This window comes from Salvelinus fontinalis, chromosome 29 (genome assembly GCF_029448725.1).
Source record: "Salvelinus fontinalis isolate EN_2023a chromosome 29, ASM2944872v1, whole genome shotgun sequence".
Lineage (NCBI taxonomy): Eukaryota > Metazoa > Chordata > Actinopteri > Salmoniformes > Salmonidae > Salvelinus > Salvelinus fontinalis.
The window spans coordinates 40,962,021-40,981,052 of record NC_074693.1 but is presented as its reverse complement, the minus strand read 5'-3'; the positions used below and the strand labels follow the sequence as shown (position 1 = coordinate 40,981,052).

The 19,032-nt window shown below is 42.9% G+C and overlaps 1 protein-coding gene across 18 annotated transcripts in view; it reads right to left on the bottom strand.

The window, feature by feature from the left end:
• Positions 1-18,345, bottom strand: part of LOC129827983 (prominin-1-A-like) — a 115,859-nt gene extending 97,514 nt beyond the window's left edge. For all 18 annotated transcript variants that reach the window (XM_055889338.1, XM_055889344.1, XM_055889345.1 and 15 more), the window contains exon 1: positions 17,760-18,345. In XM_055889338.1, coding sequence (XP_055745313.1) covers positions 17,760-17,997 — 238 coding nt within the window. In that variant the 5' untranslated portion in view covers positions 17,998-18,345. The remainder of the gene's footprint in view (positions 1-17,759) is intronic.
• Between the last annotated feature and the right edge of the window lie 687 nt (positions 18,346-19,032).

Sequence of the window (19,032 nt, the reverse complement as noted above, 5' to 3'; positions counted from 1 at the left end):
AGGAGATGAAAAGAAGTTTGGTTTCACAACAGAATATGTTCAAAAAAGCCACATCACAAAGTGAGGCTGCTGTAAAGGCTAGTTATATAGTGGCAGCAGAGATCGCAAAATCAGCCCGGCCCTTTAATGAGGGAGAGTTCGTGAAAAAGTGCATGATGAATCTCTACCGCCGTGTTCCCATGCGCACAGTTTGCTGAAAAACTCAGTGTTCTCGCCACTGAGTTTAGCCGGCGATTTGACGACTTCGATGTCCAGAAATGTAGGTTTGAACTGCTTAGTAATCCCTTCGCAGTTGATGTGGAAAATGCACCAACCAACATCCAAATGGAGCTGATTGAACTCCAGTGCAACGACACGCTGAAGTCAAAGTATGATGCTGTGGGCGCCGCACAGTTTCCACGGTTCATCCCTGACACAATGCCTCAGCTCCGCACCCAAGCTGCTCAGATGCTCTCCATGTTCGGCAGCACTTATCTATGCGAGCAACTTTTCTCCTCGATTAAGATGACCAAAACAACTCACAGGAGACGTCTGACTGATGAACACCTTCGCTCGATACTGAGGATTTCTTCAGCTCAGAGCCTGAGCCCAGACATTGGTGAACTAGCATCCAAGAAGAGATGCCAGGTATCTGGCTTGGGCACATCAGATTAGATCAGTGTGCAATAATTAACGTTTTCTTTGTACACTTTTTCTTGCTACAAGGCATGGGCTTGAATGGTTGATTGATTTATTATCATTTTATTTGTAAAATTATTAGCCAGTGGAAGAAGTTTATTTTGGTATTTAAATCAGAAGGCTGCAAATAGAAAAGAGGCATACGATTTTAATTTAAATTTTATTTATTTAATAAATGAATGCCATTGATGTGTTTTTTCATTTGAAATTCGATTTTTGCATGTCTCCACTATTAAATTATATATTGTATGGTAATAAGCGAAGCTTGTTCCATATTCAATGTTAAAGCAAAACTTGTTTGGGTCCATATTAAAAGGTTAATTTGTTCAATGTTGGCCCGCGACTTTGTTCAGGTTTTACATTTTGGCCCACTGGGTATTTGAGTTTGACACCCCTGCTCTAGATGGTGCTGCTGTAGGAACTTTTGAGGATCTGAGGACCCATGCTACATCTTTTTAGTCTCCTGAGGGGGAATAGGTTTTGTCGTGCCCTCTTCACGACTGTCTTGGTGTGCTTGGACCATGTTAGATTGTTGGTGATGTGGACACCAAGGGACTTGAAGCTCTCAACCTGCTTCACTCCAGCCCAGTCGATGAGAATGGGGGCGTGCTCGGTCCTCCTTTTCCTGTAGTCCACAATCATCTCCTTTGTCTCGATCACGTTGAGGAAGAGGATGTTGTCCTGGCACCACACAATTATTTTAGGCTAACTGGTGCTCCTAAATTAAACTTCCAGGTCGCACAGCTAAATATTTAGACGCATATGCGAGCAAAATGGTGCCACTGTAAAGCCCTCATAGATCCAGTCGCTAGGGAGAACAGGATTCCTCTTGACAAACAGAGCCAACGGGTCTGTCTGAGGAAGAGATGGAGAGAAAGTCTTGTCTTTCAGGATGTGCATCACAGGAGGTTGGCGGCACCTTAATTGGGGAGGACGGACCTGTGGTAATGGCTGGAGTGAAATAAGTGGAAGGGTTTCCATGTGTTTGATGCCATTCTATTTGCTCTGTTCCAGCCATTATTGTGAGGCGTCCTCCCCTCAGCAGCCTTCACTGATGTGCATCCATAGTGGAGTGCTAATAAAAAAGGTATTAAGTGGTTTATAAGGTCATAACCGACTGCAAGAAACTTAACGCACTTATTTCAATTAGAAAGCTGGGAGACGAGGCAAATTAGTTTAAGATTAAGCTATATTTCAATTGCTGTTTTTATTAGACAGATACAGGTGTAGGATCTTAATTTGAGCCAGTTTTCTACAGTAGAACAATTATCCTGCCGCAACAGGAAATGTGCATTATTATGTGGATTATAAGAGACATTTTTGTAGGGGTTCATACATTTTTCGTTAGTGCAAATCAAGTCTGAGTTTTCAAAGTGATAATTACAAACTTTAGAAGCCTTTTTAAAACTCAAATACACTCCACGTTTGCATTTCCTGTTGTAGCAGTGGATCAGGAGCGCATATGTGAAGCTGCAGGCAAACAGAGGTCTTTTTGTGGCAGTTGAGGCTTTTGTGTGAAGCTGCAAGCAAACAGAGGTCTTATCGAGGCAGCTGAAGCTCTTGTGTGAAGCTGCAAACAAATAGAGGTCTTATTGTGGCAGTTGAGGCTTTTGTGTGAAGCTGCAGGCAAACAGAGGTCTTATCGAGGCAGCTGAAGCTCTTGTGTGAAGCTACAAGCAAATAGAGGTCTTATTGTGGCACTTGAGGCTTTTGTGTGAAGCTGCAGGCAAACAGAGGTCTTATCGAGGCAGCTGAAGCTCTTGTGTGAAGCTGCAAGCAAATAGAGGTCTTATTGTGGCAGTTGAGGCTTTTGTGTGAAGCTGCAAGCAAACAGAGGTCTTATCGAGGCAGCTGAAGCTCTTGTGTGAAGCTGCAAGCAAACAGAGGTCTTATTGTGGCAGTTGAGGCTCTTGTGTGAAGCTGCAGGCAAACAGAGGTCTTATCGAGGCAGCTGAAGCTCTTGTGTGAAGCTGCAAGCAAACAGAGGTCTTATTGTGGCAGTTGAGGCTTTTGTGTGAAGCTGCAGGCAAACAGAGGTCTTAACGAGGCAGCTGAGGCTCTTGTGTGAAGCTGCAGACAAACAGAGGTCTTATCGAGGCAGCTGAAGCTCTTGGCTGCATCTGCCAAGTCCACACTAATACTGTCCATGTGCCAACACAGAGTATTACTCAGGCATACAAACACAAACACGTAGGCAGGGTTAAGCATACACACGTACAGTATGTCAGAATAGTGACAGACAGTGTGCAGCTGAAAGCACATCAGAGAGAACTCAAAGAGATAAGAAACATGGACAAGTTGAGAAAAACACACAAATACAGACAGACAGACAGACAGACAGACAGACAGACAGGCAAGCACGCATACACAGTAAGATGCTAGAATGAATGCAGAGGCCATAAAGTTACTAGTTGGCAAGACTGAAAGCAAGGCATATACACATTTTTTCACCATGCAGATGCATTCATGCATACAGTATTTAAAGCAGGGGTTCTCAAACTTTTTGGGGCTGAGGACGCCTTTTGTGACAGCAAATTCAGTAGGGACCCCCTCATCATCAGAACAGAACTCGAGTGAGATAGAAATAGCATACAAGGAGTTTTACTACGACTTCGGCAGTGCATGGACAGACGAGCCAAGTCTTGGGCCCTGAGAAGGAACATTTTAAAGGCCCGCCTCTTGGCATCAGAGAGAAAATGTGGCCGTTTCCAGCTAATTTCCTGTAATTAAAAAAATAAAAAATCCAGGACAGAGAGAAACATTTGCAGTTTTAAAGCTTAAGTTGGAGTGCATTTATTTATTTTAAATATTGAAATTAAAAAATGATAATTGGTGGACTATGAGCCATGTTTCCCAGGGTTAAGAACATAAACAATATTATATTTTATTGTCTTTTATAGTCTAAACTTATTCCTCGGATTAAGTTTAATTTGTTTAACCTGTTGTTGTTAGTCATTTTCCTTAAAAAAAAAAAAAATCCACAAGAAGGACACATTTCTTCCACATAGCTCATCAAATGGCTCGTCTTGTTGGGGCTTTGGTTGATAAAGACAATGTTTTCCTTCATACTTTCCGCTTCATTGATTTGAGTCTTTTCACCCCGAAGGCAGCATCATAGACATAATTTCCCCTTCTTTACATCCTTATTAAAGAGTAATCATTATTATTCCCTGTGGCGGGCGGAAAGAAGAGTAACAGGCCACATAGCACAGTGCCCGGAAACGGGGGAATGGTTTCAGTCTAGTTTTCGTTCTGGGTTATGACCTCCTGATTACTGCCGCTTTGGTTGCTGCATGATTCACTCAAAGCACTTAAGTCAAATCCAAGGGAGAGAAATTGTCATGGAGAATTGGATGAAAGACCATCAAATGTGTAAAACTAGCGTGAGCTCATTGTTACACTACATGACCACACGTTGTTCTGTAGAGATTGGAACCACATCCGAGTGTTAGGCACAGTACTGTACGGTACAAGGTTTAGGCCTAGGCCTACTGCAAGGTGTGGAGCATCACACATTCCAAGTTTAGCCTAGTTTTCAGGATTTTCACATAGTGAACCGAGAAATGCATGGCCAACAAACATTTTTTTTCTTAATTCCCCCCTAAACACATTATTTCCCCTAACTCATGGGTTTACCCATTTGGAACTTTATGCCCTACTTATTGCCAACTTTTTATGAATTTGTCAGTATTATTTTAGTTCCATGTTCAAGGTTACTGTTGTCCTGAAAATCTTACACATTTCACAAATAGGGATTTGGGAAGGTGGGAAACCTTCACTCCCAGTGGCTAACTGGTAGTTTATATCAAACACACTTGAGAACTGTGGTTAGCCCAACTGCTAATTGGCTCACACAAAATAGTTAAAGTGGAAAGGTCATCTGAATCAGTCTCCCACTATATATATTTTTTAGTTTTTAGGATCTCCATTAGCTGTTGCGAAAGCAGCAGCTACTCTTCCTGGGGTCCACAAGAAACATGAAATATGACATAATACAGAACATTAATAGACAAGAACAGCTCAAGGACAGCTAGGCTAACGGTTGGAAAGCAGTGGGTGGCTGAGGATTGGCTATGCACGTCAGAGGTGCAGGTAGACACAATCCCTGATTAACATCAGTTTACAGGAGCTAAACCAGTGTCATGGCAACAATGAAGGACGGACAACTCTAACTACAGAGGGCGGGTGCCTATTGATCAGAGAAGGAAACCTAAATCCACCCCACACACTGTCAATCAAACAGATAGAGCTGTGACATCATGTGTTGTTTGCTATCAGGAGCACGGGTCTTAAACACGCTGCACATGGGCAATTTTCAGTCCGCCATCTGATTTTAAAGTAGACCCTACTTGTGGTCCCATCAGTAGGCTAACCTTTTTTGATTATTTGACATTCTATGCTGGGGAAAAACTATTCACATGCAAAGAGGTACTACACTCGGTGTCTGTGTGGAAAAAGTAATTGAAGGATAATTAGGGTGCGCCCTAAACCAATTAGCATGAGCATTGGTTTGAGAGAGATAATTGATATATCCCTGACACCAACCAATCCCAGTCCTCAAGAGCTAAATTATACACTCTTAACCTCACTTCTTCATTGTGACACAGACCATCAGTGATACATTTAACTGAGGGCCTCCTGTCTCTTAAACGCAGTACGGCTAAAAAGATACTCTAAAGGAGCACTGAAGCTGATGCCACGCAGAGTGGGTCGTCCGAGTAGTCATCTCAGGCGTTGGCAGGTTGACCCTTACTGTAGCACATCTGCAACTACAACTCACCACGTCCCCAGTGCCAGCTCCCAGAGGGCACGGCTGCGCCCGCCAATGAAGCTGAACTAAAGGACGAAGAGGATGCATGACTTGCCGTCCATTCACCAGGACAGCGGCTTGCTCGCCTGCTCGGCTTCCCAGGGCTGACCCATATATGACGTGCCCGAGCGAGACATGGCCGCAACAGCCGCTTCATGATGTGGCAGCACTCTCTCGATTTCTCTCTCCCACACGCTATCTCTTTTTCATTCTTTCTCCCTCTCCTTCTTTCGCCGCTTCTCTTGATCTTTTATATTGTTCTTCCTCTTTTCTCTCCTTGTCTTCCTGTTTGGATCTTTGACTGTTTTGCTTCCTATCTCTATGTGGATTTCCTGCTTTTTCCCCTCTGTTATCTCTGTGGTTCTCTCTCTGTCTTTTCATCACATTCCTTTCTTTCTTTGGCAGATTGAACCTATGCCGATTGAAGCGATGTTGGTGGCATTATGCGAATAGCATTACCTGAAAGGCTCAAAGTCCCAGGACATCTTAATGCCATATCTCTTATCATATGTTCCATCCTCGCTCTGCCAATATGCCAGCCTAGTGTTTGGTAAGGCGAGCTTCAATTAATAAGACACAGCGCTTGCCTCTTGGATCAGAATTACAGGAAATACCTTATGTCCAATTTGTGGCAACCCGTTGAAGAGGATACTCCTACATACAGATTTGCTGGTATACTGAATGATCATTCACTTTACAGAGAAAAAAGCGGGAAATTAGGAGCCTTTCAGCACTCTGAACTCTCAGAATTCTTTGTCTTGCAGCTCGGGCGAAATCCCATCCAAAGCTATGTGAAGGAAAGTAGCTCCACTAAAATTAAGCATTTCATTCAGCACTAGTGATTTGGCTGCCATCCCCTTGGCGGAATTGAGTACCTGCAGGGTTACCAAGTTATTTTCTTTATTACTGCACTAACGTGGAACACTATGCAAAGGTATTTTTCCGGGGGGTTTAAATGCAAATGAAACCATCACAAAGGAGGGGGGGGGCATGAGCTCATATGACAGACTTAATCTTGGATTCTCTAGCGTTGGCTTAAAGTCGAGGAGAAATGAATGTGTAGGCCTAGTTAGTTATAAACTGCACGGAAGAGAAGAGCTCTGCCTTCAAACTGCTTTGAAAAGTTGAGAGCCGTCTCAACAAATTGCGTCTGCAAAAATGAGTGGATTTTGTTTCCAGCGTTATTTCTGAACGTGACGAGGAAATTCACTCAACCTTCATCTGTAATCTTTATGAGTGTTTTTTCACTTGAATGGGAGGAGTGACAGAGTTGATTTCAGGCAATATTGTAGCTCATGCATATCAACTGTTGGCAGACTGTGCACATGAATCTATGCTCCAACTGCTGCTGGCCTCGAGACAGTGCCACATAGTTAAGCTATAAGACGTTGTGGTGAGAGAAACGACAGCCTGGCAGAACAGGATTAACGGTTATAGGTTAGCCTACATCATCAATTCTTCATCGGATAATGCTTTATCCCAACGGACACAAATGACATAATATCATTACATAAAACAGCATAAATGGTACACTCGTATGACATTTCGTAGCCTAGCGTAAATTAACAAAAAGGAATCACTTGCTTCAAATAATCAAACCAGTACCGTGGTAGCTATGGTGATGGGGAAACCACAGATAAGAGCAAAGGTAGGGTTTTGGCATTTGCTTTGTATAGTAGGAACAAAATACGGTGCATTCAGAAAGTATTCAGATCCCTTCACTTTTTCCAGATTTTGTTATGTTACAGCCTTATTCTAAAATAGATTAAATACAAATATGTACTCATCAATCTACACACAATACCTCTTAATGGCAATACGAAAACAGGTTTTTGTAAATTTTTGCAAATGTATTAAAAATAAAAACCAGAAATACCTTATTTACATAATTATTCAGACCCTTTGCGATGAGACTCGAATTTGAGCTCAGGTGCATCCTGTGTCCATTGATCATCCTTGAGATGTTTCTACAACTTGATTGGAGTCCACCTGTGGTCAATTAAATTGATTGGACATGATTTGGAAAGGCCCACACATGTCTATATAAGGTCCCAGTTGTCAGTGCAAAAACCAAGCCATAAGGTCAAAGGAATTGTCGGTAGAGCTCAGAGACAAGATTGTGTCGAGGCACAGATCTTGGGAAGGGTTCCAAAACATTTATGCAGCATTGAAGGCTCCCAAGAACACAGTGGCCTCCATCAGTCTTAAATGGAAGAAGTTTGGAACCACCAAGACTCTTCCTACAGCTGACTGCCCGGCCAAACTAAGCAATCGGGGAAGAAGGGCCTTGGTCAGGGAGGTGAGCAAGAACCCGATGGTCACTCTGACAGAGCTCCATAGTTTCTCTGTGGAGATGGGAAAACCTTCCAGAAGGACAACCATCTCTGCAGGCAGCACTCCACCAATCAGGCCTTATAGTAGAGTGGCCAGACGGAATCCACTCCTCAGTAAAAGGCACAAGATAGCCTGCTTGGAGTTTGCCAAAAGGCACCTAAAGACTCTCAGACCATGAGAAACAAGATTATCTGGTCTGATGAAACCAAGATTCAACTCTTTGGTCTGAATGCCAAGCGTCACATCTGGAGGAAACCTGGCACACTCCATACGGTGAAGCATAGTGGTGGCAGCATCATACCGTGGGGATGTTTTTCATTGGCAGGGACTGGAGACTAGTCAGGATAGAGGGAAAGATGAACAGAGCAAAGTACAGAGCGATCCTTGATGAAAACCTGCTGCAGACCAGCAGACCTCAGAATGGGGGCGAAGGACCTGATAATGGCGGCGACGGATAGGGCTGCCGTGCTTCGAGCGCTTAGGACATTTTTTGTGTTATTACATACAGCCGGGAAGAACTTTTGGATATCAGAGCGGCGGTAACTAAGCATTTCGCTACACCAGCAATAACATCTGCTAAGCACATGTATGTGACAAATAAAATGTCATTTCATTTAATTTGAGGTTCACCATCCAACAGGACAACAATCCTAAGCACACAGCCAAGACAACACAGGAGTGGCTTCGGGACGAGTCTCTGAATGTCTTTGAGTGGCCCAGCCAGAGCCTGGACTTGAACCTGATCGAGCATCTCTGGAGAGACCTGAAATTAGCTGTGCAGCGACGCTCCCATCCAACCTGACAGAGCTTGAGAGGATCTGCAGAGAATAATGGGAGAAACTCCCCAAATAGAGGTGTGCCAAGATTGTAGCATCATATAAGACTCGAGGCTGTAATCGCTGCCAAAGGTGCTTCAACAAAGTACTGAGTAAAAGGTCTGAAAACTTATGTAAATGTGATATTTACGTTCTTTTTTTATACATTTGAACAAATTCGGAAAACTTTTTTGTCATTAAAAACTGCTTTGTCATTATGGGGTATTGTGTGTAGATTGAGGGGGGGGATGAAATACATTTTAGAATAAGGCTGTAACGTAACAAAATGTGGATAAGTCAAGGGGCCTGGAGACCCCGTTTGCAATCAATTTATGTCCAATGCATCATTACAAATAAATGCCGTCTGTGCTGTAACACACACAAAGCAAGTAGCTCATGAAAACAAAATGATCACTTATACCTCAGTAAAAGTAGAATCAATGTCACGGGGGCCACCATTTAGGACAGCTCTTCTGTTTGTGCTGTATCCAGTTGCCTTTAAATATATCACACAAAGCAGTATGTATAATGACTCCAAGCACCTGTCCCCGCCATTGTTGGTGTATGAGTGACTCATTTCCATGCCTCACACTAGTCTGTATATTATATCATTTTTTTAATCATTACATTCTTGAAGTGATTTCGTCTTTTGGTTTGGCAGTAGGTTGTATCAGGATCGCGGTAAAAAACTGGTGTTATTTTGATATCGACAATGAACAGAGTGAGTGGGCCATAGTTAGCCTAGTCGCAACTGTTGCTACACAATGGAGTAGCAAACACTAAACAACCCATAATGATAGGCTCTGAATGACAGATTCATGTTGATGTATTTGCTTATATTACATAGTATGCAATTTGAGCCCATGGTACACTATGTCCAGCTAGCTACACTTTGTCATACTCTTTTTCAGTCTATTTCAAGACGTTAGCCTATAGCCTACTTCACATGGGCTAAAAGTACATTAAGTCTATAAACAAAGCCTAAATAATGAAAACATACGGAAGGAAATGACTCAATATGGTGCAGGCGAATGCATAGGCCTACTGAGCTACGTGACAGAGTGCCACTTTGCCACAGGCGTTCAGCTGGCATTATGTTAGGCAAGTAAGTCTATGCCCATGGCTGTCTTGAAGCATTACCACATTACGGGCACCACAGTCACTACAGTGACATGACTGTGTGTGACAGGCACGGATACACACCAAGGAAACTGCGTCATACATTCAGCCTACTCACATTTTCACGTCCTGTTACAGTAACAGTAAGGCTGAGCTCTAGACACAGATATGATTCCATGTATTGGGTTGACAAGCAAGTGATAGCTGTTTTTGATTGCGTCCCACTCACGAGGAGTGTTATCGGAATGTGACAAGCAACCAATTGAAATGGACAGGATGTCATGCTCATTTCACTGTGTACCATAGCGGGAATTTGATGTACAGCACTCGGGAAGTGTATCGCAATTTCAGACCCACAATGCAATGCAACTGGAAAAAGGGGCCGTGTTCAGTCAGGGGGGAAAAAACAAATAGGGATAGACAATGACACATACTCCTGCTCCATATGTATGGCTGAGTCATAGGCTCATATTTATAGCTTACTGTATACATTTGCACGAAACGGCGTGTTATGAATACTGTTCGTACACTTTTAGTAAAGAGTACATAGCAGGGACATTCAGACACAGCCACGTTGTCCTGAGAGGACCCAGCAGAGCTAAGGAGGGAGACCGTTGTGATGTAGAAGTGACCACAGATGATGCCCGCTGCTGATGCCATCTACGACAAGCTGACCAATTCCTGCCTCATCATCCCACCGCTGCCTTTCGCGTTCCACAAAAACATAGATATCGACATATTCATATCACAACGGACATTTCAGACACCGTGCCTTGTAGTACACTGCAGAAACATGACATAGGCCATCTATAGTGTAGCGTATCATGTGTGACTGTTGAGCTTCCGTAGTATGCCGTATTTCAATGGCTAGGGTCTACTAAAATGTAACGCTTTCTCCTGTCATGTGTTAAACAAAAACAAACATCATGTCCGTGAAAACAATGTATTTTAGTACTAGATAGACTCAATACTGGGTCTGAAAGGAGCTGCGTCTGTCAGCGAAGCACCTGCAGCACAGTGGAAATATGAGTTGCTAAAACCGCAAGAATGCTGCAGTTGCCTCCAAACTCTGTCTCAGTTCACCCTTTTTTTATCAAATGAGCGCATGCAGACATGCAATGCCTTCAGAAAGTATTCACATCCCTCTAAAAACACAATTTGACATGATGGGATATTGTGTAGTAAATCTCAATTGAACCCATTCTAAATTCCGTCTGTAACACAACAAAATGTGGGAAAAGTCAAGGGGTGGGAATATTTTCTGAAGGCCCTGTATGTAGAGCAAAATCAGGGAAATTAAGATACATAGGCGACTGCCAGTGTGTGTGTGTGTTTCCCTGGCAACTGTTACCTAGCCTTAACTAATTCCTGTTTCTCGCCGACTGTGTCCAGTCCACGGAGTCAATATTACACCTGTCATAGCTACTTCTGGGAGAGGGGAAATCAAACATACTTTGCAAATTGTGCCGTTAATGAGAGAACCTTCCATTTGTCACAGAGCACTTACCAACCAGGATTCCCATGGCTGTAGTTAGCACAATCCCCCTAGCCTAGTCTCACACCGACAGATTCGGAATGACAGTGGAAACTGCATGAGAAGACCTAATTCACATCTTGTCTTAAGTTTAGAGTGACCTATGTCACAGAACAGTTCTACTAAAATAAGTCAAAATGGTTTGAAACGACAGCAAATGGAGGCACCTTTTATAGAATGACAGAAATGTGACAACATGAATGAGACATTTACTGTACAGGTTCTATTGCCGTGTGATTTATGTGTGGGTGATGTGCATGGGTATGGCCGTATGTGTCAGATAGCACTACGGTTGCATGAGTGGGTGGAAGTGACAGACAAGTTGACAAATGTTGCTAGATTGCTAATAACAGCTCTTACAGGTTGGCGGGTAGTGGAGAGAAGGTGTCACTAACAACAGCATGGTAGCATATCGCAGTTCAGGTGTGTGATGTCGGCTACTCCCGTAAATCGTAACAGACAGCCTGAAAAGTTCCTCGGTGTCCACATCCCTACGGAATTAACATGGTCCACACACCCACACAGTTGTGAAGAGGGCACGACAGCACCTCTTCCCCCGCAGGAAGCTGAAAAGATTTGGCATGGGTCAGAAATAGTCAGACTCCAAACACCCAAGCCATAAACTGCTCTCTCTACTACTGCACGGCAAGCGGTGCCAGTGCACCAAGTATGGAACCAACAGGACCCTGAACAGCTTCTACCCCCAAGCCATAAGACTACGAAACAAGACTGCTAAATAGCTAAGCAAATGGCTAACCGGACTACCTGCGTTGACCCTTTTTTGCACTAACTCTCTTGTACTGACTCTATGCACACACACAGAACACAACACACTTTCACTCACCACATATGCTGCTGCTACTGTCTATTCTCTATCCTAGTCATTTTGCCCCTATGTGTACATAGCCACCTCAATTAACTCGTAACCCTGCACATCGACTTGGTACTGGTACTCCCTGTATATAGCCATGTTATTTTTTTCCTTTGTTCTTGTTCGTTATTCACTGTATATTTACTCCTTATGTCACTTTCATTTTACAACTCTGCATTGTTGCAAAAGGACCTGTAAGTAAACATTTCAGTGTTAGTCTACACCTGTTTTTGCGTCATCTCCCACACGTCTATAGTTTGGAAGGGGATCAGCAGGTATGTCTTTTTTCCCCCGTTGTGAGCTTGGATTAGTTTCAGACCAATTTGTGTAATAGCCCTTGGTAAATGTTGGGTGTTTTAAGAAGGACTGGCCTTACCTGTCTTCCCTGACTATTTAAGGAGCCTTACTTGGCCCCAGTCTTAGTGCATCATCTATAGTTTGGAAAGGGATCAACACTTACAAAGAGCAACAAGTACATTGTTGGATTCGATAAGTAGCTGTTGGTATTGTCTTGCTAGGGCAATTGAATTTAAGCGCTGTCTTTTGCCTAGTAGTCTATAAACTGTCTGATTGCTCAGTACTTGTGACTGTCGTTGTGGACTCGGATTAGTTATAGGCCTACTTGTGTAACAGTCTTGCTGATTTGTAGGCGTGTTGTATTGTAGGGAGTGTTTTCTTCAGCTCTGCCAGGCAATCAGCATTCAGTGCTGGGAGGTGTGTCTTCACCTCTGCTGGGCATTTAGTGCTAGTACTAAAAGTGGCTGTATTGTGAAGTGGCAGTGTTGTTGCCGAAACAAAGACATTCTGCCGAGTTGTTTGAGGAAGGCTCCCAGGCTCCCACCACACTCTCACTTGAGTATCATACCAAGTTATTTTCTGATGATCTCATTTTGCTCTTTTGTAGCTTTGCAAGTTTGTGTTTCAGTTTGCTCCTGGCTGTAACACTTCTGATTTAGTGTTACCTGTGCGCACAACCCATCTGGAATTCCTAGTCTCCGGTAGCGTTTGGAACTCATTTGAGCCTTTGAGTTCATCTTAACCTATGTTGCTCTTCGGTCCCTTGACTTGTTGGCCGTGACGGCGACATAGTTCTCCCAAGAGAACACTGCTACTCCAGCTGCTCTCTCGTCATCTGACTATGTGTTCTGTCATAGTCCGAGAGCATCTGGTGGTCGGGGTGGTGGCACAGGGCTGGGGCTGGGCGATATGGCCACAATATTATATCACGGTATTTTTTTTATTTAAATTGGACGGGTACGACGGTATTTGACGTTATTTTTAGTTTTTGAATTATACAAGTTCTACATTTGCTTTATGAGTAGTGAGGGACCCTAGGGTGGCAACACATACATTCTACGTGATTTCAATGAGTCTTTCTCCATTCTGATTGCTTTATTTGTTTATACTGTTCAATTCAACTTCAACCAAAACAAATTTCAGCACTTTTATCATTTCTGCATTTCCTGCACTCAATTGCAGTGGTGGGAAAAGTACCCAATTGTCATACTTGAGTAAAAGTAAAGATACGTTAATAGAAAATGACTCAAGTAAAAGTGAGTCACCCAGTAAAATACTACTTGAGTAAAAGTCTAAAAGTTTTTTTCCAGATTAAATCCTGCAACTAGTGATGCCCAGCCATCCAACAACCTGCCCACTCGATCCCATCCCCTCCTCCAGACCACTCTCCTCTGTGTCACAGAGACTCTATGCTCTACCAAAGCTGACTCTCTCCTCTGTTCTAATTGACACTCAACTACTCTTCTCCTTCCCCCCTTCTGACACTGAGGTGGTGACAAGCATCTCTGCGTGACTGGCAGACATCTCAGCTTGGATGTCGGCCCACCACCTCAAGCCCCACCTCGCATCATCTTCAAGACCCTGGTGTTGCCTACGGAGCAGCAAGGGGAAGTGCACCTCCTTACCTTCAGGCTACGCTCAAAACCTACATCCCAACCAGAGCACTTCATTCCACCACCTCTTGGTCTCTTGGCCCTCGGACCCCTGCGGGAAGGCAGCTCCCACTCAGCCCAGTCAAAACTCTTCTCTGTCCTGGCTGGGCGATAATGGCCAAAATATCATATCACAGTATATTTCAAAAATTTGACTTATGACGTATCTTGTGTTTTTTAATAATAAAAGTTTTAAATTTGCTTTGAGTAGTGCGTGACTCTACTGTGGCAACACATGCATTTCAATGGGTCTTGGGTCAATGGGTCTTTCTCCATTCTGATTGTTTTACACTGTTCCTAGAAACTTCAAACTAAAATAATTTCCTGCATTTCCATCAATTTCTGCATTTCCTGCACTCATTTGAGATCACTTACACACTGCCACGTAGGGCTGCACGATATGAATAAAAAACATTGCCCTATTTTTTTTTTAAGCAAACGTTGCAATTGCAATTTTTAGGCCTACACCTGCACTGGTATCAGGCTGTATTAGCTAGCTATGTTTGCTCTGACTCAGTACATGTATTAGCTAGCTATGTTTGCTCTGACTCAGTACATGTATTAGCTAGCTAGCCAGCTAACTAGCAATTAGCATTAGCTGGTCACACGATTTAGCTAAAACTTGCCAAGAAAAGACAAACTAGCTGATTTCAGATGTAAGAAACAAACTAATAGTGTAATTATAGAATGCTTGTGGATTTATATTAAGAAGTGGAAACAATATCGTCATCAACATTGTTGCATGTGCTGCATTGACCATGCAGACTGAACGCAAGGGGAACTGCACCTCCTTGGCAAGTTTTGTGGTCAAGCAACAACAAATGCGCTCCTTGAGTGACGGGACGGGGCTAGGTCTGTGTGGAAAGCGGCATGGAGAGAGGAAATGGAAAGGGGGATACCTAGACAGTTGAACAACAAATGTATCTTCCGCATTTATCCCAACCACACTGAATCAGAGAGGTGCGGGAGGCTGCTTTAATAGGAATGACACAAGTAGCGGTATAAACTATAAAAAATGGACGTTACACACGGCATATCACATTTAACAAACCAACCATTCAAATAAAACCCAAACCGGTCCATGCATCAATACCGGTATATAGTAAAATACAGTGTACCGCCTAGTCCTAATCCCCCTAAAGTCAGGACAAGAAGAGTCTCTGCCCATCTTTCGAAAACTTCTGAAGCCCTACCTCTTTGAAGAGTATCTTAACTAACTCTCACCTTGCCCATGACTCCCCTCCCACTTGTCATTTCCTACTAGCACTGACTTTGCAGATAAATAATTTGTTGGGGGAAACTGTACATGATACGATTGTGATGTGTTGTTGTCTCGCCTAGCTATCTTAAGATGAATGCACTAATTGTAAGTCACTCTGCATACGAGCGTCTTCGAAATGTACTAAAATATTAAAATGTATACGACGCAAATACAAAGTATTTGCCCAAATACTTTTCACAAACTCTTCACACCTGCTTCTCAACTTTTTGCACCAACTCCAACTCACCCACCGTTACATACTGTACACACACACACAGAACATTACCCTCTTGTTTTCACAACCCTTTATAACTTTAATATAAATGTCTTGATATTGTGTATTTTTACTATGAAGGTGTGTTGATTGCACTGTTAGAGCTGGCCATTTTTTTTGTTTTGTTATTTCATTACTTATTTTTTGGCAAGGGGTTTGGGAATATTTCTGTGTTTATTTACATATTTTTTACTTCATTAGATGTTGTATTTTATAATTTGCTTGACCTTTGAACATGTGTGTCTTTTTGGGGTTGGAGGCAATGCAGTGAAAATGTATTTGAATTGTTTATTTATTTAACTGATTTCATTACTTCTTTTTTGGGGGGGGGCAATGGGGAGGTGTGAGTCAGGATAACTTAATGGCATGTATCCGGCTGGACACATTGGCAGTCAGGATCTCTGGTATCCACCGAGTGCTGTTAACATCCCATGGTTCCTCTTATCGGTCAGTGGAAAAACTAGCTTTTGAGTGTTCAGAGATAAAACTTAAGTTCTTCCGACTGGCAAGGAAGTGGCTAGAGTCTTCAGAGGTGTAAGGATAATTAGAAGTCTGAATTAGGGATTTTGGTGCAGTTACCTGTAATTCTGTTGCCTCCCACCTGAACTAATTATTTGGCCTCTACTGGTTTCAAATGGGATATTTTGGGAGTTTACAGCCCTGACTGTTGATTTGGGGGCCGTGGTGCACCAATAAATGAATCTAGGGGAACAGGTATATCATACATTTTATATGACTTCATTAAGAAGTCAGAAATCAAGCTGAATTTTTCTTTGAAAATTGTCCACTGCCAGACTAAGTATGATCGTTTACGGCAGTGTTATGGGGAAGCATTAGGGGCTGGTACAGCCTGTCCCGCCCAATCAAAATAGGCCTGACAAGATCACTGGATTATCATGCTAAATCTCCATGTGTGCATTTTAATGTCCCAATTAATTGGCAGACAAGTGACTGTACAGCTGGTTTCAATTAAGCATAGGATTCATTTTAGATAATAATGAAACCCCCTACAGTAATATGGATAAAATATATTGCCTAATAATAATAATAATAATGGTCTAATTAATTTCGGTGTTCATTTTTGTTTAGCATTCATGGAACATTTCTAAGGCACTGTCCAGAAGAATTCCTATAGCCAGTTTATACAATACCAACCCCACTATCTCTAACATGGGATTTCAACTTTACTTATAGATGTGTAATAGAACCCAACAATGATATCCAATGATATCCAATGAACAAATTGAGACATCCATTGTGTAAGTGAGTTTGAGCCATACATCAGCTAATGCCTCTGACAACGCTTGAAACTAAAAGCACAGCAACATATGGCATTCCAGATTACGGGATTACCTAGTTAAATCTGTGACACAGGGAGACACTCCTAATCTCCAGATTTACTAATTGATTATGAACACTGAGATGGGGGCGGTCTTGTCTACCAACCCCCCAATTCAAGTGACCACACAATACTTACTTCAAAGACACCTTATTTGAGTATATGGAAAGTTAGGCCTAATTGCATTCAATTGGACCAACGGTCCACCGTCCAACCCATTCCATCCCCATTGGGTCTTGGCCTTTTCTCGTGAATTGTGTGCCCAGACTATTTAGTGACCAGTGACCACATGATGCACAGTCAATAAGGGGTCGGTTTAAGTGTAATTATGTTGACACAGGCAGGCAGCATTGTAGGCAAAATACTCTCTTCAAGTATACTGTCGGCTGTGGACACGTACATGTGCATGGGTGAATTTAAAGCATAACAAGAATGTAGAAATGTGATGCAAATAAACACCATTTTACGCATTGGATAGGCATGTTTTGCATACACCTGTGACATATTCACAGCTGCCAAATAAAAAGTAAAGTGTTTCCTGCGATGATTTGAAAATCTCTGCACGCTTGTGTCATACAGAATAATTTATCTTGCCATTGGCAAACTTTGTAAACGATAATGACGGCGTTGACGCTGAACGAGGACGAAGTGCTTCACTGTGCGGCGCTTATCGTGGGTTGAAGCTAGATAGCTAGTTACCTACGGTGTATTCTCATGAAATGTTATTGGACAGCTCAATGGCCATCAAAACAACATTGCACTAACGATGACTTACCTTCCGGGAACGGGTTGGGCTGCACGACGTATAGAAAAGCGTGCACCATGTGGAACAGTAACCCTATTACTCCAGGTTCGTAATAGGCGAGGGTTTGGTAAACTCCCTGAGGCACATAACCAAAATCCAACTTTCCCGACGGTGGTAGACTTCGGCGCTCTGGCTCCGTTTCTTCTTGCTGGAGTTCACCAGACGTTAATAGTCCCCAAAAGAGGAGAAGAAGACCGGTTTTCCACATCGTCCCAAGACACTGTCAGCTCAATGTACGCGTTTAAAATAGGCTACAACAAGGGAGATGGTACAAAAATGTCGCTAGGTTCGTATCTCTACTAAAATGTGGAAATAAAAGGGAAGGGTTGAGCAGTGGGACTGCAGGTTTTAATTCCTGCTGTCCGGGGAAGGATTCGTGATTATCATCGTTCCCACGGTCAGTGGCTCCTCATATGGACGCAAACCGGGTGTTTATTTTCTCCGGTCCTCCAACCGCTCAGTTCCTCAGAGATGATATCAGACCGACTGTCAAATTGGCTGGAGCATCTGTGCAGTGTGCTAGAGGAACGGGAAGGGTTGGATGGCTGCGCGAGAGAATGCGTGCGCATTCACTCTACTGGCTGTGGGAGGCTCGGGCAGGGGCGGACTGGGACAATAATTCGGCCTTGGCATTTCATCCACACCAGCCCATATCAATGCGCATGCCGCCAAACCCAGTGACTGGCGAGTGATGGTCCTCCTCATCTTTTTTAACCAATTCATGTTTAAAAAAAATGCAATATGTAAAAACACCACTGGGTTGTTCCACCTCAAAAAGCACAAGAAAGAGGATTTTGACACCCACCATCTCAGATTGTTCTGAAATTGTTTATGTTGTTAGTAGCAGATACGATTAGCATTCCTGAAACAATATTTTGTTGAAATATAATTTGATCTCTTAGAAATGAAACTAATTGATTGCTCAAAAAATGGGCAGTTTCAGTTGATATGATTCAGATAATATTAAATAAATATAGTACCCATCACGCACGTAGGCTTGGGCGGTATCCAGATGTTTATATTGTTGTGAAAGGGCCTAGTCACTATTTCTTGTTGACTCCCCCAGTCCCCAGACAAGACTCTGGTAACACTGAAACAAGAAAAAATAAGAAGAAGTGGAAGAAGAGGCCTCAACCACAAGCATCTGCAGCCAGAGAGCGGCAGGACCAAGTCAAAGGAAGAGAAGAGATGACGGGTGTGGGTGGACTGTATGCAGATGTTCCTCTGCCGGAGGGCGGAGGTT